This window comes from Chelonoidis abingdonii, chromosome 3 (genome assembly GCF_003597395.2).
Source record: "Chelonoidis abingdonii isolate Lonesome George chromosome 3, CheloAbing_2.0, whole genome shotgun sequence".
Taxonomy (NCBI): domain Eukaryota; kingdom Metazoa; phylum Chordata; order Testudines; family Testudinidae; genus Chelonoidis; species Chelonoidis abingdonii.
The window spans coordinates 132,580,799-132,607,245 of record NC_133771.1 but is presented as its reverse complement, the minus strand read 5'-3'; the positions used below and the strand labels follow the sequence as shown (position 1 = coordinate 132,607,245).

The following is a 26,447-nucleotide window of genomic DNA, read 5'->3' as shown; positions in this document are numbered from 1 at the left end:
GTTGGTGCTCAGGAGACTTCCCCTGTAAGGGAGGTTACAGTTTGAACAAAAAATCTTGACAGTATTCTTTTAAACATCTGTAATTGTAGTCTGAGATTGACATAGTGTCACCCTCGACTGGCTATATGGTGTGAATAACCAAAGCAAAGGGTTTGCCCTGCCAGCCCAAAGATCAGTAGCAGTCTGGAATGCCTCAGCCTTGGTCAGGAAGGGCTGAACATATTGCAGAGGTAAAAGGTTTAGTCTTTTCCTGAGAGTGGGGCTTAGGGCTGGCAGCACAGGGTATAAGGAAACAGGAGAGGTTGGATGCTTCATTTGTGTTTTGCCTTGGCCGAATGTTTCATAGTGTCTTGGGAGCTCTTACCAGAGAGACAATTGCTGTACAGCTAAGTGCGATGAATTAAAAAAAAGAAAATGTGGGGAGAGGGTCTGGAGTGGGGTCTGGAGTGGGGAACAATGAGCAAAACACAGAACAGTGAGGAAGATCATGAGCCTCTGGGCTCATGGGGAAAATGCTCTAACACTTTTTTTTTCTTTTTTTCTTTTCTCCCTTTGCCCTAAAGGGAACAGAGAAGTTCACCCCTCCTTTTGTTGCCTTCTTCAGAGTACAGTACTACGTAGAAAATGGAAGGGCCATAAGGTAAATCTGTCCAGGGTAACAACTTTATTTTTTAATGAACTGTAGTAGACGGAAAAACAAAAATATTTTTTCTTTGAAGAGCTCTTTCCTTCTCTCTGTGAGTGCTGTATTCCTACAGGCATTCTCTGGAGATAAGAAATGATGTCCGAGTACATCCTTTTATCCAAAGGCGTCAACGTCCATCCTAGCAGGATTCAAACTAGATGCTTTTCAGCTATCTTTTTAAAGCACCATGCTCCAATAATTTAATGTTGCTGTTTTTTTAATTGTTCAGCATTACAGTTTAGATGCTAAAGTTAGAGAATTTTTTACAAAATTAACAATGAGCACCCTCAAGTTTGTTATTCTGCTATCTACTCTCCATCTTCTCACTCACTTGCTCTGATTTAGCTGTTGCTCTTCTTCAAACTCCCCATCCATTTGCCCACAACTATGGCAGCCTTGTTTTCATAGCTTTCCACAGCCTGAACTTCAGTCTACAATAATTTCTCTCTTCCTCCTCCTTGTTCAGAAGGCTTAACTCTATTTCTCTCTCTAGATATGGATGTAGGTAATGTTTATTAAACCTCTGATTACACCTACAGGATTAAAAAAGAAAATCAGGCCAACACTGGCAAAATGATCATAGAAATTGTTACTCTAGGATACAGCCTAGTATTTTTCCTTTGGTAATTTATTTTTTATATTTACTGTATCTGAGCCATGCGCATGCTAGCTAATTTGGAAGCGGACAAAAGGAATGACTTGTGAGTTACAGAACTTTGCATATGAGTGGGTTCCATTCATGTGGAATATAAGATGCACACAACTACCCCTCCCTCCCCATGCAGAACAAAGGATGATTGAGTTAAAAATGAACAACTGACAGAGTGTTTTTGCATCAGCGCTGCTGGTGTGGTTCTGGCCTCAGGGCAAACCAAGAGCGGGAAGCATTCAGGTGGATTAATGTCAGCATAATCTTTGCTCCATTTAGGTATTTTGCTGTCCTCATCTGAGTAAGGCTTTTTTATTTTCCTCTTTGGACTGAGGGGAGAAAGCTTCCCTCTGAGAGGAGGAAGTTTTTCTTGCTGCTAAAAGGAGACTTCCCAGTATTGTTCATCTTCCTCTGGGTATGTCTACACTGTAATTAAAAACCTACCACTGGGACATGCCAGCTGACTCTGGCTCGCAGGCTTTGGGCTAAGGGACTGTTTAATTGTGGTATAGAAAGTCAGGCTCAGCCTGGAGCCTGGGCTTTGGAACCCTGCAAGGTGGGAGGATTCTGGAGTTCAGGCTGCAGCTCGAACCCGAGAACATATACACTGCAAGTCAGCTGGTACAGGCCAGCTGCAGATTTTTAATTGCAGTATAGATGTACCCTTTGTATCTCTCCATTGGCATCACAAGCTTCTTTCCTGTGCAGTGGTAGTAAAGCAGAGAGAGGTGCACAGAGGCAGGCCCATGCCATCATGGGGCTTCTTCAAAACACACGCACTGAATCAGAGTCCTAGAAGGGAAGTCTTGGTTCTGTGACCATCTATCTATTTATCATATGCTCACCTTTCCCTAATAATATCCCCATTTAGTGCTCCTGCAAGATAACAAAAGCAAATCAAAGGTTCCTGCCACTATTATCTACCTCCCGGGTAATTACTGATTCAGTGCTTGACACAAGTAAAGCACTTTGAGAGCCTCAGCTGGAAGGTGCAATACAAAAACAGTGCCAGTTTTAGAGAGAGAGGATGGACTTTTGGTTGAGACACTGGACTGGGACTCAGGAGATCTGGAATCCTTTCCTGGCTCTGCCACAACTGCCCATGTGACTCTTGGCACTTAATCACTCTGTGCCCTAGTTCCATGTCTCCCCAAAAAAGTGATTATATGAGTGCCTTTCTTCAACTTTTGTCTATTTGGATTATTTAGACTGTAAACATTTGAGGACAGAGACTATTACCTACTGTGCCTAGTGCAGTGGAGCCCTGATCTTGACTGGGACTGTAGATGCTACTATAATACAGAGAGTTAATGACTATTTAAAAATGCAGCTTATACACATCAGTGATTCTATACGTATGTCCATTCTCAACAGTGAAGCTGCATGTGACTGGCCTTACCTTAATGCTCTTTGCTCTGGCTTAAACACAGCTTCTCTATATATTCTGCAGTGACATGGCAGCACGGCACCTGTACTACTGTCATCTCAAGGAGCAGGTGTTGCGGTCTCGGTGCCTCCACAAAGAAGAAATCTACTTCCTGCTGGCTGCGTACGGTTTACAGGCTGACTTGGGCAACTATACAGAGAATGTCCATGTTGGGAAATATTTTGAACCTCAAGCCTATTTCCCACAATGGGTAAGTTTTCACCATGAGAATGAGGCAGAATCGTCTGCAGTTGCAGCAGGGACTCCCCAGGCTCTGTGGCTGTATGTGGGATGAATCTAGCAGGGCTTTTTCTCCACTGAGGCTTCTGTTCCCAGTCTGAATCCAACATTTAAATGGCAGATATTTTCAGAAATAAATTACATTGAAATGCATTTGCTTTTGAATCCTAAGATTCTCTAGAAAACCTCAAGGGGCTGAAGATGAGTAAAACTATCTTCATTACCTTGACCCCATCGTATTTGCCTGTGGGGTGGACTGAGCTCCGTGCAGGGTGGCAGTACGTGAGGGGCAACACCAATTGGTCAAACCAGAGAGAAAAGGACTTCTCAGCTGAGTCTCATCAGAGTGAGAATTTCATTGTGATCCCTCTGTGTATGGTCTCTTGGCCACTAATTGGTCTTCAATCATTTGTGCCTCATTGTCCAGTGCTTCTAGTATTTACTTCAAAGATTTCAGTTTCCACACTCCATTTTTACGGATTTTGGAGTGTTTGGGGACAGTTTGGTGTCTTTTCACCACTCCTCTCCCCCCCCCGCCCCCAAAAAGTCTTATATATTTGAATTGTGACTATCATTTTGAGCTGAAATGGTTCTCCCTCCCCCCTTTTTTTTTTTTTTAAAACCTGTTATGGTGACTAACTCTGCCTGAGGGCAATGACTGAACCAGTCACTTGTCTTCAGGCCATTCAGCATCTTTGGAAGGAGCGCCCAAACACGCAATATGTGCAGAATGCTTCCTGCACTGTTTCCTACTCTGCTGTTATGCACGGATGCAAAGTGAACCACCACAGTCAGTGAGAATACAAGTAAATGACAGGGAGGGAGAGGATGATGCTCTGGACTGGGAGTCAAGAAGCCATGGTTCTACTGGCTCTGCCTCCAACCTGCTGTGTGTATCCTTGGGCATGTCTCCTTACCGCTCTGCCTCTGATTTCCCTGCAATCCCAGCTGTTTCCAAGCATTGGGAAGGGGAAGGGTTCAGTGCAGAAGAAACAAATGGCGTCAGGAGGCAGGTGTGGTAGAGGCAGGGCAAGTCTGGACTTTTATACTCCTGAGCCCCAAGCTACTTCTCCTCCTGCAGTGCAGAAATACCCCCTTCTCCCTGGCAGAATTCTCCCCACTGGACTCTCTTCCACACCCTGGAAATTGCAGTTCCCAGATGACAATCACCTGCCATTACGTAGTTTCCAAAGGGTTTAAGAAGGTGGGTCTGACAGGGACTGTTCAAGGGCGGCTATCAATCTTTTTAATCTTGCAAACATTGCCAAGGCTGAGCACAGCCCTGCTGCTCTAAGTCACAGGCCCAAGCAAGCGTGTAGATGCTTTATTATTACAGATATCAAAATCTGGCATCCAGGGGGATGCTTCTCTCCCTGTCCCCAGGGCACAGCAGGGAGACGCTGCATGATCTACTTCTTTAACAGCATCTGGTTCAGATCGGTGGCCGAAGGCTACTGCAACCCAAATAATTAATACAAAGGGTGGAGCTGCAGGCTAGCAAGTGGGAAGTCTGGCTTTGAACTCTGGACTTGGCTCCCAACTATAGCCTCGTGATGCTGTACAGCTGCTGGCTGATAAGATCAAGAGTGACATTGACAGAGCTCAGCCTTCTTGGTAGGAGAGTGATTATAGTCACATGAGATCTGTGCACAGGGAGAAACAGGGAGTTTGTATAAGAAGGCAAAAGAAAAACTTAATATAACTCTGGAAAAGGCTCTGTTTGATCACTGTCCATATCCTTCCTTGGGCAGTTTGCGCTCCCTATTGGATATTCTCAAGTGCTTTGCACAGTCTAGTTTTAAATGTCCTGCGTAATGGGGCTTTGTGAAGATGCAAGTTTAGCATAAATTTCTTTCTGCCTCTGTTTCAACTGTTCCCAACCCAGCCTCTCCTATATGGGGGAAGGCTTTAACATTACCCAAGAATACTGCATTATTCTACAGTAGTACATGGCTGAGTGATCTGAGCACAAGACTGGAAGCCAGGAACTCCTGAGCTGTAAACTCTGGCATTCATTGGCCCTGGAAAAATCACTCACCTTTTGGTGCGAATTTTTCCCATCTGTAAAATGGGAGGATAGTATCTACCTCCATAGAGGTAATGAGAGGTGTATTTAGTTATTGTTGATAAAGCACTTTGAAGATGAACACTGCTAAATAAGCACTATGTGTAATTATTATTGATGCATACACCAGCATTTCTACAGTATTTTGTGCTGTGGCTGCAGAATACTCCAGTATTTTAGGTAGTAACCTGAGAAGAATTGCCAGGACTAGAGAATACGAATATTAAATACCAAATACTGTGGTCTTATTGCACTCAGGTGTTGCATGTTATGATTTGCCACATACTTAACGGGGACCTATTTAGAGACCTTATTCTCTAATATCTTTTGGGCAAATTTAAATGCTGGCTTTTCAAGGAGAGAGAGAGAGAGAGTTCGGTGAACTTACTTTGCCTGGTGTAGTGTTCAGGTTAACTGGGATAGAGCTACCGTTTCCACTCTTGCTTGGTCCTTGCTGTTGACCCAGCTGCCTCCTGTTTGGATCACTGAAAAGCTGCTGACCTTGTTTTTCCTTTGTGGCAGATAATTGCAAAGAGGGGGAGTGACTATATCTTGAAACATGCTCCAGAGGTGCACCAAGAACAGCAAGGTCTGACCGCTAAAGATGCAATCCTGAAGTTCATTAAGGAGTCCTGTTTGCTGGAAGATGTACCTGTCCATTATTACAGATTACACAAGGTTAAACAAACAGCTGCTTATTTCATCCTTTTTGTCAAAGATGAATGTGCTGCTGGGTTTCTTTTCACTTAATAAATGTTGTGCCTCTAACGTTAAAAGCAGAGGCTTTGCCACATGTGAGAGTGAATCCATTTGTATCTGGGGAGGTTCCACTGATGTGCATAAATACCGTTCCATGGCAGACTCATTTGGTAGAGAGAGGAAACACCTTTTAAGTTCCCAGCCTTTGCTTCACAGCCCCACAAGTAGGTCAGCCTCCCTTCTCTAGGAGTAGTTTGGAGTCTGCTCCCATTCCATTGCACCCTGCTCTGTGTGGTACCACAGCAACTGCTGCAGAGTATTTTTGGGTGCATCTGAGGACTCGCTGAATGTGGGGTCGTGGGAGGGGAAAACACTGAGAAGCCGTATGTTGTCAGATGAGGGAGATTGATTTTTCGGGGGGAAGAGGGATTGCTGAAAGGATAATCTAAGGGTCTGCCCCATGGCATTCAAGTGCTGTGAAACCGTGAAAGAGATTATTTGTATCATAGTACCAAGGGACCCCAGTCATGGCCCAGGACCCCTTTATGCCAGGGGCTTTGCAAATACAGGACAAAAAAACAGTCCCTGCCCCCAAAGAGCTTATAGACTAGTGCTGAGTGTGCCCAAATAGCAATTTTTGTACCTCTTTGTTCTTGGTGTGCGTATTTTTCAGTTGGTTTGATTTTTTTTTTTTTTTTAAGTTAGTTTTATTTCCTTTTTGCCACCTAATCCCTCCCCTCCAGTCTCCCCAATTGCTGTTTGCTCCCAGGCAGATGTTACAGGATGGGGAGGTGAGGAGGTGCCTCTTGCATTTTGACTTGATGATAAGTGACCTACTATAGGCAATGGAAGGGCCAGAGTCGTCAGAGTACATATTCACCCCAGGTGAGTTTCCTTTCCCACTTAGGCGAGCCAGGTCCTAGGGGATACACAGGGCTTTTCCTGAATGCACGTGGTCCACTTGGCCAGAGCTTACTGAATAATTTGAAGGCTTCCTGATCCTGTCTCTTTCTGTGCTGGTCACATTCAAGCAAGGTTATGTCCAGGAGGCACCAAAAGCTCAAGAGACCTGTTTCGTTCCATTAAATCTCGGAGACGCTCCACTTACTGGAAAACATCAAGAAGAAAGTTTCAGGTTCTCTAAAGGAAATACGTTCCAATTTAGGCTCAGATTCTAATGATGATGATTTAACCTCTCATAAGCCACATCTACTCTCTCATCTTCTTCCTGCTTTGACTCTAATGCCATTAATGATCATCATAAGACAGTCTGGCTTGCATTTGAAGGCTAAAAGAAACGCACTGGCAGGACATGATACAATTCATGTCCAGAGGCATGACGGGTATGAAATCGGTTGTCCTTAATATCTGAATTCCTGTCTGTCTTGAATTGTAGCGTATGTTAACTGTAACATACATTGCTAAGGCCACAACGCATTGTCCTTCCCACTGCCACCTCCACTGCAGAAGCAAGAATACTGACATGAGCAAGTTTATCCATCCATCTATCGTTGGATTATGAAGCACCAGCCCATTTGGACAGTATGTCAGAGGAGCCAGCTGCTGGCAGCTTGTGTGCCAGCGCATTGTGCCAACTCATGGGAGGCCTGAGTTTAAGAGCAGTCTCACATCTCCTGGTCTCTGGGCTGGTGTGGCTCAATCTGTTTCCTACCCTGTTTCCCCTCTCCAGGCAAATTTATGGATTTAGATGAAGCTGACACCTTTCAAACCATTTTTAATTAGATGTCCACCTTCTGCATCCCTCTCTTTTTTACCACCCCATCCCCAGCAGAGGGAAAATTTAAGTATAGTTGCATGAGACCTGTATCTTAACCATTGCAGGGTGGGAATAGTGGAAGGCTTAATGTCAAGGTCTGAGCTTTATATCATGGTTTGGAGTTAGTCTGTTTGTTAGTTCCCAAGAAATTCCAACCTCTCCTCTGATAGAGGAGGTGTGTGTGTCTCTGTATCACTGGCATGTCCTAGGAGGTATATGTTGCTTAAGGAAATAAAGAATCCAGAACATGTTTACACAAACTAATCTAAAATAGAATAGAACTGTCAATGATACAGCGCATGTGTCCATCAAGGTGCAGCACAGGTGCAATAGGATAATGATCCTAATAATCCCTTAAAAGCCTTAAGCATAAGACTATGCTACAGTATATACTGAGGTCAGAGAAAACTCTAAAAAGCTAGACCCAAAGCTGCGTTAACCAATGCCAAGTCATTCCGTCTATGGGACTTTATTAACCCCGGCTGCTGAACTGCACCTCCAGGTTCCAGCAGGGCCACTAGTGGGAAGGTTTCTGCCCTGGCAAGGAGGTGGGACAAGCGACCCTAATAAGTTTGTTTCAGTCTCTACTTCTGTGCTATGCAGGTGGGGGTGTTCCTGGGGATAGCAGTGGAAGCAGATTAAAGTAAGGGGCAGTCGTCTACAAATAATCACTTTGTTAAATAAATGACAGGGCTCTAAATTCAGTAAAGCCATTGGATTCCACTTCAGTGACTGCAGGTTGTCTTAGGTGTGTTCAGTAGGTGGTGAAACTCTCGAGACCCCACCATGAAAAGAACTACACAAGTGAGATATTTAATTCAGTGTTTTTCAGTGAGGAAATGAACTCACAAAAAACCCTAGCCAAACAGGGAGAAGGGGAGATATGAAATTCTAATAATTTGTGCTGAATTGGGATAACCTTGCTGCGGCTCTGTTACAGTACCCATCAGTCAGTGTGGATCTCTGTGTATGGGCTACCTTTTTGACCTCAGACCTTTATGTTCTTATAGGATAAGAAGGAAGATCGCCCAACAGTTGTCCTGGGCCTCACCCTTAAAGGAATTCACATCTATCAGGTAACTGAATGAAATGAAAGCTACTGATGTACCATTAACTCCGTCTAGCCCTCGGCACTCCCTTCTCCCTGTCTCCTTTATGTTCGCTAGACTCTGTATTTCACATTCTTGATTTCGTGTGAATTCCTTGCACGTCTCCCCCTCCTCCTTATATCTGCCAGCCCTTGTGTCATCCTGTGTTTGATATGTTGCAGGAGGTGAACCACGTCAGCCAGCTGCTTTATGACTTCCCCTGGTCGCACATTGGGAAACTTGCGTTTCTGGTAAGTGTAGCGGAATACGGCAGCCTGGAACCTGGCAAAGCTGTTGGCTTGCCTGCATTTCCGTGCCAAGCTTTACTAGTGTAAATGAAAATGTATTGATCTTTCCCACTGAATGAAAACATGCCTCTCCTCATTGTTCTGGGACCCCTCCTTCTGTTTGTCCAGGGTAAAAAATTTGAGATCCAGCCGGACGGTTTGCCTTCTGCCCGGAAGTTGGTGTACTATACGGGTTGCGCTTTCCGGTCACGACACTTGCTGCAGCTCCTGAGCAACAGCCACCGACTCTTTCTGAACATCCAGCCGGTGCTGAAGCAGATCCGAAAGCTGGAGGAGGCTGAAGGTATGTGATGGGGAGCAGACTCCTTTAGGGAGGGGAAAAGAGCCAGGAAGGAAGGTAGGTAGGTTCGTTACTGTTAGCCTTTCTGTCACGAAAGTGAAGATGGTGAGAGGAAGGAGAGGGATCAGATTTGTTCCCGTTGGTTAGCATGAAATGGTTATGACTCCACTGTGTGACTTGGATTTTCTCTTACTAGAGATTGTGTTCAGGAAACAAAGGGAGATTTCCTCCTTTCCTGAAGTGAGTGGTGATTCTCACTCGTCCGCTCAACTCGCATAAACTTGTCACCTTGAAATATTTTTGATCTTTAATAAGTTCTGAAAAAGATTTGAATTGATAGGATCTGCAGTTACTCAAGGTATGCTACAAATCATGGTCACGCTGCTGTATTAAAGGTACCATTTATGAAGGGTTGCTAAATGGTTAATCAATTGCTCTAGATTGATCAAATGCAGCCGTTCAGGAGGTTACTTCATAACTATGTGGAACACGTTGCTCATGTTTGTAACATGGGCATAACATCTAATAATTTATCTTTAAACATACCCTGAATATATAAATTGTGATTAAAATGATACGAGCTGTCAATCCTGTGGCTTCAGGGTTTAAGGTGATTCCCAGAAGGGGTTAGGAGCAATTTCTTCCTGTGGTCTAGTATTGCCCACTTGACTGAATTATGGGGAATTTACATCTGTCTCTGAACCAGTGAGCATTGGCTGTCCTGAATCAAGATACAGGGCAAGATGACCCATTGGTCACTTCTAGTATGGTCCTTCTCTGTGTTAGTTCTGTTTTTTGTGTTAGCTGTTAATCTCAATTACAGTGTGTAAGAAGGTCACTGAAGAATATGGGTTCCAGTCAATGACATGTGACCGTCTGCTGAAGAATGCTGTTAGAGCATTATTAACACAGTGCTTTTGGGCAGGGTATTCTACAACTGCCATTATGGAGGTTTTGTGCCTGCCTCTGAGGCATCTGGTGCTGGCCACTGTACCAGACAGGCTATTGGCAAGATGGACCATTGGTCTCAACCCAATCTGGCAAATTATAATATTTGTGAAAACAAAATGCAGCAGGTTTGGAAATACATAAATGTCAGGAGTCAAAGTGGGCTCTACTTGTGACCTGCTTGACTGACTGACTGACTGACTGACTCTCTCACTCTGTTCTGATAGTTCTTTCCCATTCCCTAGTGGCTTATTTAGGACTCAATCCTGTGTGGTGCTGAGCACCAATTCCCATTGACTTTAATGGGAGTTAAGTGCATACCTAAAAATTTTGTTTCTTTTACAGATTTCAGGTCCTATCCACACAAGAAAATTGACCCATTGCTGGTAATGACTGTGCGCAGTAAGTTCCCCCAGGACTAGTGTTTTGAAAATAGCTTTATCCCATCTCCTATACTAGTATTTAAACACCTTTTAACACCAATACAGGAGGACCCCTGCTGACAACTGTTTTCAGTGATGGGTCAATTTCCTAGTGCAGGTGGGCTCAATCTTGCCATTGCGGAAGTAATTGGGAGTTTTGCCTTTTAATAGCATGGGAGCAGGATCAGTCCCTGAGCTACTAAGTGCTCGGACATACAGAACCCACTTTCTCGGCCTGCCAGACAAACTACCTTGATCCTCAAAATACTTCACACATTGTCCTAATTTAGAGTGAGGTTTTTCAGTTCCACAGAACTCTTATAATTGGTTTTTGTTTTTCATTTTAAGAATAATCATTGCAGGTTGCCTAGCTAACATAACTCTCAACCAAAATGTGTCTATTTTACTCCACACCAGGGGTGAAACTCTCCTTGTCTGGCTGCTCTAATTCACCAGATCTTAGCTAAGATGTAAACGATGCATCGCAGAAATAAGTGTTAATAGCCAGCTGAGTGTCCCCTACTCCATCAGAATACACAGCATATAAAAACATACTATTTTTGCTTCTGTTGTTATTTAATACCTAATGTATGATTCTTCCTCCCTGCCTCATGTTCTTGGTGCTTTGCTGATTTACAATCATTTGGATTAATATTTGCTGTCTATAAATGATACTAACACACCCTTACATAGCACATAGGTTTGTAACTGCTAAGTTTTATGCATTTAAAATTATTATTTTTGAGTGGTTGAACACACGGCTAACTGGAGGAGATGACACTTCAGAATGTTAAACGTGCAGTCACTGTTATATAACTTTACTTTTTTTAATTTAAAAAACAATCCTCAACTTAACTTTGCAAGCCCTCTCTCAGTGGAGCCAAAAAATCTAAATCCAAGTTAATAGCTGGGACTTTCAAAAGGACTAGTGATTTTTTTTTGGCTGCCCAGCTTGACACATTACAGGGACCTGATTTTCAGACTGGGGAATGCTGAAAATCAGTTACCTTCAAGGTTACTTAAATTGGGCACCCAAAATTCCTGGTCACTTTTTTTTTTGAAAAGTATTAGCCAGCATTTGTCCATCTTCATTAGTTCCTTCTCCCAGCAAAGCTTGATAGACCCTTTAAGTTCCCAATGTCATGAGCAGCTCCTCTCTCCATGTTCAAAAAGAGCTGTAGTGGCTCAAAGTCCAATATCTCTGCTTCAGTGGACCTAGCCACTAAAGTTCCTCTCAAATGTGGAAACCAGGATTGTTTGAAGGAGTGGGAGGTCTGTTACACCTCACTGTTGAGAAGCAGACTCAATGGCATTGAAGTAGGATGGTGAGAGTTTCTGAGGAGACAGATGGGATCTGGGGTGAAACAGGACTTTTCCTTGAGTTTTTCCTTGTCTATGTTGATTTGAGAAGGAAAGGTGAGGAGTGTGTGGAAGAGTGGCAGGGAACAGACAGGGAAAAGGACACTCCTTTCTGATTTCCCTGTCTCTTTCAGTTTGGTACCTAAAGCAGTAACCATGGCAATAATTTCAGTTACCTAAGGTTAACAGTATGTACAGCCACAGCATAATGACTCCATCAGCCAGCTAGGCTTGTATTTTAAAATATTGCTGATCTCTTCCTCCTCCTCACGTAAAATCCAGTATTGAAAAGTGATTCTGGGAAAAATCCACAGAATCCATATTTCTTGGGATGGGGGGCACTTTGTGAACGCTCATGATCCACGTTATTTATCTTGGCAGTTGAACTCCCTAATACAAACTAGTGAGCATGAGGGTATAAAAATGGGGGAGGAGGAAAGCCGTGTGATATACAGAGCTCAACGTAATGTGGAGAAGACTGAGATTCTGTCACTTAATGATAGGTGGAGCAGGGACATTGTGCATTGCTTGCAAGGAAGACTGAAGTCCTTAAGAATCTGGATGTTAAATTACACCCCAAAATAAACTAAATCAATTCATTTTATATAATAGCTCCCCTTCTCTTCCCACTTCCTAAAGGTCATTAATAAGGACTTCAGTAGGCTGAGTTCACTTCTGTTACCCACCAGTAAAAGATGGGATGTGGCGAGCAACCCAGGCACCAACCTGGTGATCTGGTTCAGGTTCACTTTTTCCTCCTTGTTCCTTTTTCTGCTACCCCCTTACTCTTGAGTTTGCTTTCCTCTTCCTTCCATTAAGCTCCGTTACACAATGGGTGCAGTTAAACACAGCACTACTGTCATAAACAGATAGATAAGGGTTAATGCCTCTTTTTTTTTTTACCTGTAAATGGTTAAGAAGCTTGGTAAACCTGGCTGACACCCTGACCAAGGACAATAAGGAACAAATCTTGGGGGGGTGTCTTTTTTGTGCCTTGTTTTGGGGTGTCGCTCTGGACTAAGAGGGATCAACATCAATCCAGGCTTCCAAAATCTTCTGAACCATCTCCAGTTCAAACTGTAAGTAACACCAGGCAAGGCGTGTTAGTTTTATTTTTGTTTCTCACTGTAAATGTCCTTTTGCTGAGAGGATTTACCTCTGTTGCTGTAACTTGAACCTAAGGCAGAGAGGGTTCCTCTGGCTATAGAACGATTACCCTGTAAAGTATTTCCAACCTGATTTTACAGAGATTGTTTTTACCTTTCTTTTCTTTAATAAAAGCCTTTTTCCCCTTAATACCAATTGATTTTTTCCTTGTTTTTAGTGCCAGGGGATGGATCTGGACTTACCAGGATTGGGGGAAGGAGTGGGGATGGTTAATTTCTCCTGTGTTTAAGATCAAGGGTTGATCTGTGTCACCAGGATTGGGGGGGGAAGGAGTGGGATGGTAATTCTCCTTGTTTAAGATCCAAGGGGTTTGGATATGTGTTCACCAGGGAACTGGTGACAATCCCTCAAGGCTACCCAGGAAGGGGAAAGTTTTGGGGGGACAGGGAGTGATCCAGACACTGAAAATTCTGGATGGTGGCAGTGATACCAGATCTAAGCTAGTAATTAAGCTTAGAAGTGTCCATGCAGGTCCCCACATCTGTACCCTAAAGTTCAGAGTGGGGAAGGGACCTTGACAACTACTCACTAGTGACAGGTTTGAGGTGACCGCATGCCTGAAGGGTGTGGGGGTGTGCAGAAGAATGAGAGCTTGGGGGGGCGGGGTAAACCAGCAAAAGGAATGTAATAGTAGCTCACGTATGTGTGAGTGCATAAAGGACTCAGCACTGACTCACTGAAGAGACTGTCTAAAGAAACCTAAAGCTCTGTGGTGTATTTTCCCCCAACCCCTCAGACTTCACAGGTCCTTGGAGGAAGGTGGACTGGAGCTGGCTTTAGCATTTGCTGAGCCCCAAACTGGGGTTGGTGAAAATGGGCCACGTGCTGCCTCCCTTTCCCACCCCACTGCTAGGTAGATAAGTTGTTTCACTTTCTGATCTTGCTTCCAGGAGTAGGGGAAGGGGGGGAGAGAGAGATTATGCTGGTCCAGGAAATGAAATCTGCACGGGGACTCCAAAAGCCAGTAAGTTGAGCAATCACCATCAGTGCTTGGCTCAGGTTACCCATCTGCACCCAATATCCACGGTCACTTAATCTCTCTGTGCCCCCATTTCCACCGGTAAAACATGGAGGATTGCACTTCATATGTCAGTGTTGTGAGGATGTTTATCTGAAGTGCACAGATACTGTGGTGATGGGGGGCTATGTAAGTACAATAGGTAGAGGAATAGGAAGCACAGAGAGAGATGGATTTGACTCCCTGGCTTGGGACTGATTGCATAGTGGCTCTGTTTATAGTTTACAGCAGCCCAGAGGCTGCATTAAAATGTGCCTGCTGACCATTGCCTTCAGAATAGGTGGAGCACAGTGTGAGTCCCTTGCTGTCCCCTGCCTCCTGCATGAAGGAGTCTTGCCTGGGCCTAGCTGGGTGTCCACTCTCTAACATCACCACCCTTGCAGGCGCTGTGACAGTCTGGTCGGGGGGCAGTCCAGATCAGTCGGGTTGTCACCATTTGCCCTGCAGCTCGGTGCCTTTCAGTGCCTTGCTACTGTAGCAGCCAGCCTGGGATACTTACAGTCAGCAAGTCGTATACATGTCTCTCACAGCACTGCTGCTCTGGCAGCTCTGACCCCAGCTGTGGTTACAGACAGTCAGGTGACTCCAGCTCACTCCCAGCCCCAAACCCTGTGCTCTGTAATGTCCAGCCTTCTCCTGGACACTTCAGAGAAATAATAAAAATTTGTTCTTGTAGAGACACAGAAGTACATCACAATTTATTGACTTAAGTGGAGTAAACACATCCTTTTATTTAAATACTGCACTGAGTTGGTTTATAGGAAATATAAAAAAATTATTTACAAGAGGACCTAGGTTAAGAGATACCAAGTAAAAGCAATAAAGTTAAAAAGGATCATAAGCAAATAAAATTGAAAAACACGAATCTAAAAGTCTAAAACTTGACTTAGCAAGGTACAAGCTTTCTTCAAGATATTTTTTCTCATCTGTATTTATTTCCCAGAGACTTCAACCGCCCATAGTTGAAGGACCTATCTTTCTCTGCTCACAAGAGTTCTGTTCCCTTGTGTCTGTCTTGTGATGGATGCCAAAGATTGCTTCTCTCCTTACTTACATCTTCCAAAGCTCAATGAACTTGTTTCAAGAGGCGGGATGACCTCATGCATGGTTTTGTTTTGTTTTCTTCCTGTGGGCTTCCCATCCCCCTCCTGACTTCTCTGTAAATGGAGCTCCTATTGTTTCAGGTCACACCATGCGTAATTTATGGAGACAGGTAAATAACTGCCTTCTCTCCTGTTTGGAAGGGAACCTGTTTCTCCTTGTTTGTTTTAAAATCTGGGGCCACAATATCATTAAGAAACTATTTTTACCCATATAGTATTGTTACTGGTGAACAATGTTGTGCAAAGTATGTATGTCCTTAACTTCCAGAAAAGACCTCACTCCATACACTTTTATAATACCATAATATTGTATACAGTCAGTTGATTCAATTGCTTATCATTTGAAGTTCAGCCCCCTGTCTTTATAAATAGTAAACCTTTGACATGAACTCTTTGAAAAGTAAAACCCAGACCTAGCCCCTCTCTCCTGCTGGATGCAGATGCCATGCTCCTTTCTTCCCCACTTGTTAGAGAGAGGTTTCCCTCTCCTCCCCCGCCCCCCTTGTTAGCTTAACAGGTCTGTTTACCCAATATGTGAGCACATTCTCCTTCTTTGACTGTACTTTGGAAGCAACTCCCAGATGGGGAAAACACAGTTCCTTTGTCTAAGACAGACCTGTTTACCAACCGCCTGGCATACCTGGTTTAAACACTCTTTAGTAATCATTCCAGCATATATCATAACACTTAATATGCATTGCACACATGCATCACGAAGAATATTAATGATCAGTGAGTTATTTGTTCTCAAATGATACCTCACCCAGCATGTTTTGTATAAAGCTTATTACGATAGTGTGTAGGATGTGAGTACAGGGGTGCTTCTTGTGTGAGCCACTCAAGCCCTCTCCTCTGGGCTATGCCAACTCTCCTTTGCCTTGCAAGTTAACAAATAGATGCACCCCAGTCCCTGAACCCCTTTGAAGTGTTTCCCTGTGATACCCAGCCCCTAACACTGCTGAAAGGACAGAGATTTTACTAGAAACAAGAGTGTGAGGGGAAACAAATGATAACTTACAATACAAAAAAAATCTTAAATGTGAACATGGGTCTGCACTTAATAGTTACCTTTCTTATCTAATAAAGTAGTTTTCCTCCCCCAAACTACTTTCAGTCAGTTGCAGAGCTGGCTGGCTTCACAAGAATCAGGATCCAGTATTTAATGAGAACACCCCTGTTCCTCAAGATATCTCTTCAGTGCATGGCTCCACAGTGCCTTTCCAAATTCTCTGTTATACAGAGACAGTTTTTTGTCTTTACTCATAGGAAGGATGATCTCCTGTCTGTTTCAGTTGTTCGCCATTGTCTCCACTGGCTTTCCATTGAAAGTCTTGGAGCAAGGCCAGTCAGCTGAGCCTTGCATTGCATCACTGGCTAAACAGGGTGGGGTGACATCTCCCTCCTGCCCGAATGGGCCATCACGAGACACATCCCCTGATGACTAACTTTTTACTCCCAATCCATAAAGTAGACATGCAGTATAAATACATAATTCCTTCAGTATTACCCATACAGACATCTTGCAATGAATATGAATCTTGACAGGTAAGTTTCTGTAGATACCTTAGATGTTACTCTTTATGGATAACTATCCTGCAAGTCATGTTTGGTGTCCATGAGTTTGTCAGGTCTGAGGTGAGAGTTGTTTGCGAAGATCAGGGAACTCTTTGCCAAGGAACCACAATAGTGTTTCAGACCCACCATCTAATCTGTGGATTGATGTAGGAGCTGATGCATGTGGGGGAGATCTTTGGCTGAGGAGATCTGTTAACCTTTCAGCCGTTCTGTTCTGCCAGAGTGGTGGAAAGGGGTTGAAACAAAGAAGAAAATTTTGGTCCTTGTTTGTGCTTAATACTGGCCCTGGGGATGGTCTGTTCCGAGTAGAGAGCTAAGCATCTCGCTAGCTCTTGTTTGAATGACCCCAGGACCTGCTATAGAAACTTATGGGGAGGGACCCAATTAAGATATGTTCTCAGTGGGGGCATAGCCTCACGTACACCTCCATCCATCGCCTGCCACTTACACACAATTCCCTTGTGCTCCTACAATTGCACCCACCCCACCCGTTTCCTTCAGATTATGGGCCCTTCACTGATCAGCATGCTGAGACAGCAACAGACCACACTCCCACATTAAATTCAGGACAGTCTCCTCTCTTGAGGCTTCTACTCCCCCTTCCTTACAATGGTTTTCTCTAAAGCAGGAGTCAAGGTGAAGAGAATCAATCAATTTTAGGACCTCCGTTTGGATTTAATTTTGTTATCTCCAATTGGTTCCTTTTCTCCCCATATAGAGAAGAAGCGTTATCGAGAATCCTACATCAGTGACACTCTGGAGATGGACCTTGACCCCTCAGATAAGCACTCCCACGGCAGTGGAAGCAGTGGGGGCAGCCGGAGGAACAATCGGCTGTCTCGCCAATCAACTGGGAGCCATGGCAGCTCACACACGTCTGGCATTGAGGCTGATTCGAGGCACAGGATGTCAGTGGAAATGTCAGTGGATGAGCCCTTCGGTATCGATCGGGTTCATCGGAAGGAGAAATCATGCAGCTCGACTGTTAGCTATGGCAGCTCTGGCATTGACAGTGGTGGCAAAGGGAGAGCTGAAGATGACTCTCAGGATGATGGTAAGGGTTGGGGGGAGGGAGATGTGGTGTTTAGTAACCCTGGTCCCATGTTGTTGTGATGGAAAGGAGGCGGTAACGAAACCTCAAATGACTTGGGAGGGCAGAGACATGACGTTAACTGCTCTTCTCTCTCTTCCAGAGGTTGAACTGGCAGTGGATGAGCCAGAGGAGGTGCCTGTGGATGAGCCTGTAGAGAGAAACCAGTTGGAAGAGGGTGCTGAAAGAGAGTCTGTCAGTTCTCTTGCTTTAGATGCACTTTGCTGTCAAGGTGAGGTGGCTTTCTGCAGTCATTCCATGCTCCTCTCAAGGTTGCATGTAGTTTCATGGAGATGTGCGGGGCAAGCACAGAATCATCCGGAAGGGATTCTAAGGCAGGCGTGCTGGGAATTGCCTCTCTGTGTTACAGTTCAGTTATCTCTCTCTGTGGCTTAAGACCAGATTGGAAGCCAGGTCCTCTAGAAGTGAAATGCAAGCATGCTATATTATACTGCAACATCATCCCTGTCCTCCGTAATGGCCTTCGGTTTTCCTTTACCCATCTCAAATTTTTTTTAATTGATTCACGAACATCTCTTCTGTGTGACTTTGAAAACGTATGAAAGCCTTTCCAGCAAAGGCATTAACTGATGTACATTGTGAAAGGCAGACGTGTTCAATCACAAATCGTTGAGCTTGGTGAGGTTCTGTGGCCTGTGTTACGCAGGGTTCCAGTGATCATAGTGGGTCCCTGCTGACCCATGAATCTGTTTTGTTCCAAGCATTAAAGCAGAGTGAGACTGATATGAATATGAAACTAGGGCGTGAAATAGCCTTGATAGTGCTGTTTTTCTAATTCAGCCTTTTGGCCTCAGCCCTGAGGTTGAAAGACACATGAGTATTAGTGACTGAAAAGATATCTGTGAGTGTCTTTCAAATGAGCATCGGAGGTGCATGGTATGGGACTAGCTGAACATTGTAACCATCAGAGGAGATGTATTGTAAATTGCCTTTTCACATGAACTGCTGTAAATGTTTCAGTGCAAATCTATAATCTGAACTTCAATCTTTTCCTCTGCAGCCCTTAAGCAGAAGCCTCTCTCTGTGGTACAAGTCACACTGATAAAAATGAGAGGCCAAAGTGTGGAATCTCTTCATCAGGTGAGAGGAAACCGCAGACTGATGGATCTGACTGTGGATATTTGGCCAAAGTCTGGTCTCATTTACACAGCTGTAAATCAAGTCAGAGGGGCTACTCTGGATGGGATGAGAGGCAGCATGTGGCTCCAGATCATAATGAGATGGTTTGGAGTGAGCAAGACTGAAATCTTGCAAACTGTCCTCCTTAGATTTAGGCTTCCAGAAAGGAAATGGAAAATAAGCCACTTTGAGTTTTGGGTCCAAACCATAAGCCAAAACCATTTGGGTGACTTTGGGTTTGAGAGGCAAACTCAATTTCCTCTCCACTCCTAAAGTTGGAAGAGGTTCGAAGCTGAGGGACTAGTTTTTGCTCCATCTGTAATTATTGCTGTTTGTTTCATTGTGCTGTTTGTTTGCTGAACTTTTCTGTCTACGTTTTCTTTTTTCCAAGCCTCTGAGAAAAGGAAACGATGTATGACAAAAGCACGTACTGTGTCTTAAGCAATACTGTCATGCCCTCTGAAAAACCTCTTGCATTTAAAAACTTCTCTAAACCATTTTACATTTCAAAGTGTGGCTATAGTAATAGAAAAAACTTTAATATGACTCTGATCCCCAGTTATTCCCTCTGAGTCCAAATCAAACTTGCTTAGCTAAGAAAATATAATTTATTTTTTTCTCCCTCCCCCCACCTCCATCTGGAAACACTTCCTTGATCTCTCTTTTAAATCAATCTGGGGTCTTTCTGCCTCTTACTGGACATGGTCAACAGTGATAAATCATCTCCAATTGGAGTTTACCAGTCTCTTTTATTGATCTGAGACTAGAATAGAATCCAGCTTATTCTTCCAAAATTGTTGGTTCTGCAGGGCATACCATAGTAAAAACTTATTTCTGCTGTCTAGTTGAACAGAGGTGACTCAGACACACAGGGAGCAGACATGCTGAGTAAGAGATGCTGTTTTTACATTAATCTGTTTCTGACTACACACTTAAACAGTGCTTTCCACAAGTCTATTTTGGCCCCAGATTCAGACACCTTAACAGTTTTTTTTATAAGAATAGTTCTGATTTAAATATAGGTTTGATAACACATTTCAAGAGATCTTTTCTTTCTGATGGCTGCCTCTTTTAGCAGCATATATACTGAATAGTCAATTTGTGACTTTGGGCCTTTTTTCTTATATACAAGACTGTGTAACTGAATAACTGTATTATTGGTAGGATTTTTTTGAAAGCACTCTATGTTCACACTCTTTTCTCTCAAGGCAAAGCTGGGGTGGTCAGTTGGGCGTAGCAGAAAAGTTGAGCCAATGTTGAGCGCTTTTGAAAGTGCGTGTGAAAAAATACAGTCAAACCTCGCAATAACGCGCCCTGCTATAACACGAAGTTGCATATAACACGATCACGGGTTGGCTCCCCTTTAAGGCAGATACAACTTAGATAATGTTTTCACAGTACTGTACAGTACCAGTGGTCCCCAACACCACTGCAGGGGAGAGAAGCTGCAGCTGCGCACCTGCCGGGGACAGAGAACTCCGGGTGCCTACGCTCTCTGTCCCCGGCGGGTGCGAGGCCGCAGCTTCTCTTCAGCTTCAAGAGGATTTTTTTGTTTGAATGCTGTATTTCTAGAATTTAATCTTAAAATCAATTTAAAGAATAACTATCAAGAACCAGGGCTGGTCTGTAATTCCTTAGTAAAGGCCAGGTCACTATTGCTTTTGCTAAATGAATTCTGCCTTTAAATCTACTACTGGTTCAGTGCGCCGATTTTTCCATTTCTGCGTAATGTGTGGATTAGTTGTACTTGGCTTTTGTGTTTAAAATTAGGCACAAAGCTCATCAGTTTTCACAGATGCTTTCTGAACCTTCCTTTTAGCTCATAAAATTTTAGTGAACCCCAGCCCAATGTTTTTTCTAGTGCTTGTTCTTCACTATGTAGCCAGAGGCTGACCACTCCAGCTCTGCCAGGGAGTGTCGCTTCTGCCACACTTTACGCCTGTCAGGTGCTCCATTCATTGTACTTGACACTGGGGACACAGTGTACAGAGATCAGAATCTGGATGAAATAGAAGAGCAGTTAAGTGAATTCACAATTTCATCATGGTTCACATCTTCTTCATTAAGACAATGACCTTCAGCAAACTGATGGGGGGGTGGTTTGAGGTAGCAGAAACAGTTTAAGAAAATTCCGATGAGCATTAGGGGCCAGCATCCTTAGGCTACGTAAGTACTGTGCTTCAGATCATAGTCATTTCCTCATCTGTCTCTTACTGAACCGGCAGGTGAGACAGCCTAAAGACAGGAGCTGCGCAGACCAGCACAGCCAGAGTTTGGATGACATCCGTCTTTACAAGCATCGGCATCCACCGCTAAACTCCACGTTATCTTCGGACACCTCCCACAGTTATACGTTTGGCTGTGCACTGGAGGATAAGCTGGCCAACTACGGCTGTGTTTATTCAACAGCGGACTGCAAAACCAAGTCTGCCCTCTATGGAAAGAGATCCATGAACTGCCTGTCTCTGGATCTCTTGGGAGAAGACCAGCTGCCAGAGGAGTTTGTGGTGTAGCCAGGTTGCCACGGTCCTAACCAAGGAGACGGCTCCTTAGGGAAATAAAAGCTACTATATATACCTCATCAATGCCCGATACATTGCTTTTGATCTTGGAGGTGATTAGTAAATGACTTTTGTACCCTATTAAGGGATGTATAAGTAGTGTCACAACCCAACAAACCTGACAAAAGTGCAAGTTTATTACAGGGCAGCACTTTAATTAAAAAGAAAAATACTGGCATTGGAATATCTGTCCTCTACCCAGCGTACCGTTAAAGTGGACTGCCCCAGTAGAATAGACAATCTTTTTGTTTTAAATATCAATGGGCAGTTGGCCCAAAACACTTAATAAGCTAATAGCACAGAGAGCACATCTGAATTGACTTACCTGAAAGGAACTACAGATTCCACATTGGGTTGTGGGTTTGTTTTTTTTTTTAAAACCACCTAGTTCCTGACCTTTTTGTGCCCATAATGTTACACTAATCCAGCGTGTTGGTCCCCTTGAATTCACTCTACTGAGGCACTGCTGTCAACTGTCAGTTTTCTCCTAGAACATATCTCAGCCTATCAGCAATGGGGATGGACTTTCTGCAGCTCTGTAATATCTATACCTGTCCTGCTCCCTTTGAAATCAATGGAAGCTTCGCTGTTGGCTTCACTAGGAGCAGGCTCTGCCCCATTATGGGTTTGTTTCTAGGTTCCGTCCCCTACCAAGCCAAAAACCTACCAGCAATTGTACTGCTGGTTTTTTAAACTGCGTTTTTGAGCAACGAAGTGGGAACCACTGGCCACTAATTATTGCCACAAACCTCCACTATTGATCCCTAGATACAGTCTTCATCCTTGTTGTTGTTTGGAAAATAACAGGATGACTCAGCTCTTTCCAGCAGTTTGGATTTTGAGGAAGTCATGACGAAAGTGCTAATTGATTGGCTTTTCAGGAAAGAAGTGTGACTGGAGAAGTTGTCCAAGTATGATCGCTTCTACTTGAATTAGAGCGCTTTTTAAAAAACAACTCAATTCCATATGAATTCACCCTCTGAATTTTGGAGGCCAAACATGGAGAAAATAGATTTCAAGGGATGGCTAGAGTAGTTATTAGGGATGATGCCCAGTTTTGGTTTTGATTGGAGCATTCAGCTGGTGAAGGATGAGGCTGAAAGGCACCTGATATATATTTATGGTGGTCTCTATGTCAAAGGTAGTGGGGTGTGGGTTTGGTTTTTTTGAGTGCTATGGAACTGTGCCAGCGTTCTGTGAAAGGATACATGCACTGGTGCTATATGATAAAAAGTGCTCCTATTAGGTCTGGAGATGAGATGCTTTCTGCCTTCGTTCACAACAGTGATGCTATGTTGTTTTCCCCTTTTTTCCCCACCTGCAGTCCTTAGGTGGTTGTCACTCCCTTTTCCCCTATAACCCCATGGCCAGGTTGTGTCCTGGTGAGTGGAGAGAAATGATGTAACAAATCAATGTTCCATACATCCCCTCAGCAAAGAATAACTATTTTCTAAAATAAAGCACAAGGAATACAAAATGTCATCTTGCAGTATCAATCTTGCTGCACTAATGAGTTGAAAATAGTTGAATCCATGTAAGCTGCAGTCAGACCACAGCTAAAATCGTCATTGCAGTTTTGAAAGCCAGTTTCCTGGGCCTTTTAAGAGGAAAATACTCACTCAGTGTGATCCCAGCACAAATGGAAAACTGCCTTGTATTACCATCTTAGGCAGCTGTCAGTTGGACAGTTGCATTGCAAGTGAACTATTTAAAATAACCAAGCCAGAAACCCCATGATCTCAGTTATGATACAAGATTTCCATGCAGATAGGTATATCTCATAACAGCAGCTGCATCCAACATTGCTCTGTTGAAAATGTCAGTTATCCTGTTGCTTCAGATGACATTTAACTTACTGTACGTAAGGCAAGGGTTGTTGGTGTCTTCATTTTTTCAGTCATCCTTTGTTATCTTGACAAGGAAGTGGTCTTAAACTTAAGATGCTCAAAAGCAGCTATGTAGCATGCTGTCAATATGTCGTTCTCTCTGACTCAACGTATTTTCATTATCAAGAACTTAAAAAAAAATTATTTTTTTGCTGTATTTTTGGTCAGAAAATGTTTAGAACATATCTGAGCTGGTGGCTGCTTGAGGGCATGAGTAAAAGTGTGTTGTACTTGCTATGTGTATGAGAATCTTCACTGTTTACTGATAACTCTTTGGAACTCCATATCTTGGGTAAGTCCTTGATGGAGCAAAACTCCCTATGAAGTTATTGGGAGTCTTGTTGAATTCAAGAACTGTAGAACTTGACCGTTTGAGATTTCCCCATTCTGAGCACTGTGTCCGTGGGCCAGATTCTGCACCCACTAATGTCACTGAATACATTTTTTGGTCAAATAGATGCAATACTGACCCCAATATGTATTTTTTGATAGTGTGTCTCAGCCTGTCACCTGTAACCATGTTTTATTCCACTGGTATTGCTGCTATTACTTGGTAATGCTTCAGAATGATTTGTATTATGCCGAGTTAATCAGTTTCCTTTGACTATATCCAAAGCAAAGTGCAAAACCCTTCTACGTCATACTTCGTTATTTTTACTTTGAGTCTAGACAGCTATACAGCTTTTAACTTGTACATTGCCAGTCAAATCCAGCCCCAGTCTGGTAGTGACCAAAAGTTGCAGCTATTAAAGGCCTATTGAACAGCATGTAAAATGAGTTGAGCTGAGGAAAGTGGATTCACTCCAGGATCATGCAGACAAGTGACCTCATTTCATGGAGACTGAACTTACCTTTTCACTGGAGAGACTACCTCAGAGTTGAAATGCTGATGGGGGTCTGATGCTATTTTTGCTGCCCATGCTGTGGGTCGATTCTATCTGAAAAGAGGACTTCAGCCTACAATGCTGTCACTCGCATACTAAATTCACTCAATCACTAACCAGTTCTAATGCGGTTCTTCCAGGACATCTTCTATTGTTCAGACTCTCACCTTCAATTATTTTCGTTCTGGGAAGGTGGAGGGTAAAAATCTAGCAAGGTATTTTTTTTTTCTGGAAGTTTTGTGCGGAAAAAATTTTATATGCTGCATGCTCACCCACTCTCTTTTTTCCTATAAATAAATTACCTTTAACATTTGGATATTTGCTGTATTCTAGTGGACTGTCTGAAGTGTTGACTACTTTTTTTAAAGTGCCAGTCTGATCACTGTCACCAAATAGTGAAGTTAAGTTTATAACCGATTTTTGTGCACATTAGAAACAAACAAAAAGACCCACAGTTCCAGCAAGATGATGTGAAAACTCACTCTACAATTTTTAAATTATTGCTGCCACTATTTTAAAGTGCTAAGTTTGTGTCTCTGACTTACAAACGAGGTGGAACACCAATGCCTAAAAGGTTAAAAGTAGTTCTTGCATGTGTATCCATTGCATACAATTGCTGGTTGTGTGTAAATATGTGTGTGTATTTATTTATTTGTAGTTGGTGTGGAGAGAACTCTCCAGACTTTGGGCAGTCTTATCCTGTTGGTTCATGCAGCTCATGTTGATACTGATGTATGCATATGAAAGGCAGAATAGACCCGTTTTTTGTCTAGATTGAGAGTGACTCGCTCTATCTTACAAACACTGTGAATATCTATTATGCAATCTTTTTGTATTCATGTGACCCTACTGTTTTGACTAGTAATGTACTTTGTTGTCTTTGAGTCTAGAAGTTCTACTTTATTATTTGTTTTTGGATTAGTTGTGGTAGGGGGTAAAAATAAGCATTTTATCTGTGATGTTATGAAACCAGCTGCCGATGTTTGTACAGCTGTAATACTCGTGGTATAAGTCACTCTATTTTAATGGCAAAAGTTTTTCCTTTCCATGAAAGGAATTTTTGTTTTTAAAAATTTAAATATATATAAAAATATACGTACACTTGTAATAAAGGATGGATAGAAAAAACAGATGTGAATGGATTCACAGTGCTATTCATGGCGTAAATGTAAATAACGTTCTTTCCTGAGGCATTTGGGTTGAGGAAATGTTTTTTGACTTGCTGATGAGGATTTCCGCATTGTATGTAATAAACCAGAGCCCACACAAGTTAAAACTCCTTAGCCAAATCATTACAGTAACTTTTTTTTTCAGTGAGGACTGGCAGGAAGAGTAAGCTTTTTTTACAACGGCAGTGTTTCCAAATCCATCGATCTTGTTTTCAGGGTCCAGTCTAATTTCTGGTTAAAATCAGTAGAAAGATGGATGGGAATTGAATCGAGGCCTAAATGTACAAATTAGACTCTGCAAGAGCAAGGTGTTGGTTCTAGATGATTGTGGATATGATAGTTGCTGCTCCAGGAACCAGAGCTTGTGGAAGATTCCCAGTGGTGTGAGGACCATTTCCCCGTCCTGATCACCTCTGGGTAAATTTGCTGCCACCCACCAGAATCGAACTCAGAGCATTTCTAAAGAACCCTCTCTTCTGTAGCATCCTGGGTGCTGGTGTAGTATCTGACATGTGTAAGGAACCTGTCTCTTTCCTCAGAGCATGAATTTCATTTAATTTTTTTATTACAAAATTTGCATTCTCTCGAGGACAAAAATAAGTCATTTGAAGAGGTGCCAATAGCTTAGTGGCTGCTCAAATTTCTCCCTTTTTGACTGGTTTGCTGTAGATTCTCTGGCAAATTCAATTTCCTGCTAACTTCTGCGCACCCCATGGGTTATTAAGCTGCTATGTTTCTTTATATTTTTGGTTTCCTTCTGACCATTTCGTGTTCTACAGTAACATCCCTAATCTCATGATTGAGACTTTTTTTAAGTCTCATCTTTCTGTAATATATACTGTACTTATTTTATCATTTCCTCTCCAGGTTTTTCTCTTTACCCACAGAAATATTTTATTTCCTTTCTC

The 26,447-nt window shown here is 43.1% G+C and overlaps 1 protein-coding gene across 1 annotated transcript in view; it reads left to right on the top strand.

The window, feature by feature from the left end:
• Positions 1 to 25,498, top strand: part of FRMD1 (FERM domain containing 1) — a 50,058-nt gene extending 24,560 nt beyond the window's left edge. The window contains exons 4-13 of the mRNA XM_032781047.2: positions 564 to 640; positions 2,785 to 2,971; positions 5,588 to 5,743; positions 8,552 to 8,617; positions 8,812 to 8,880; positions 9,046 to 9,220; positions 17,528 to 17,863; positions 18,003 to 18,131; positions 18,921 to 19,000; positions 21,265 to 25,498. Of these exons, the coding sequence (XP_032636938.1) occupies positions 564 to 640; positions 2,785 to 2,971; positions 5,588 to 5,743; positions 8,552 to 8,617; positions 8,812 to 8,880; positions 9,046 to 9,220; positions 17,528 to 17,863; positions 18,003 to 18,131; positions 18,921 to 19,000; positions 21,265 to 21,552 (1,563 nt within the window). The 3' untranslated portion in view covers positions 21,553 to 25,498. The remainder of the gene's footprint in view (positions 1 to 563; positions 641 to 2,784; positions 2,972 to 5,587; positions 5,744 to 8,551; positions 8,618 to 8,811; positions 8,881 to 9,045; positions 9,221 to 17,527; positions 17,864 to 18,002; positions 18,132 to 18,920; positions 19,001 to 21,264) is intronic.
• Positions 25,499 to 26,447: the final 949 nt, after the last annotated feature.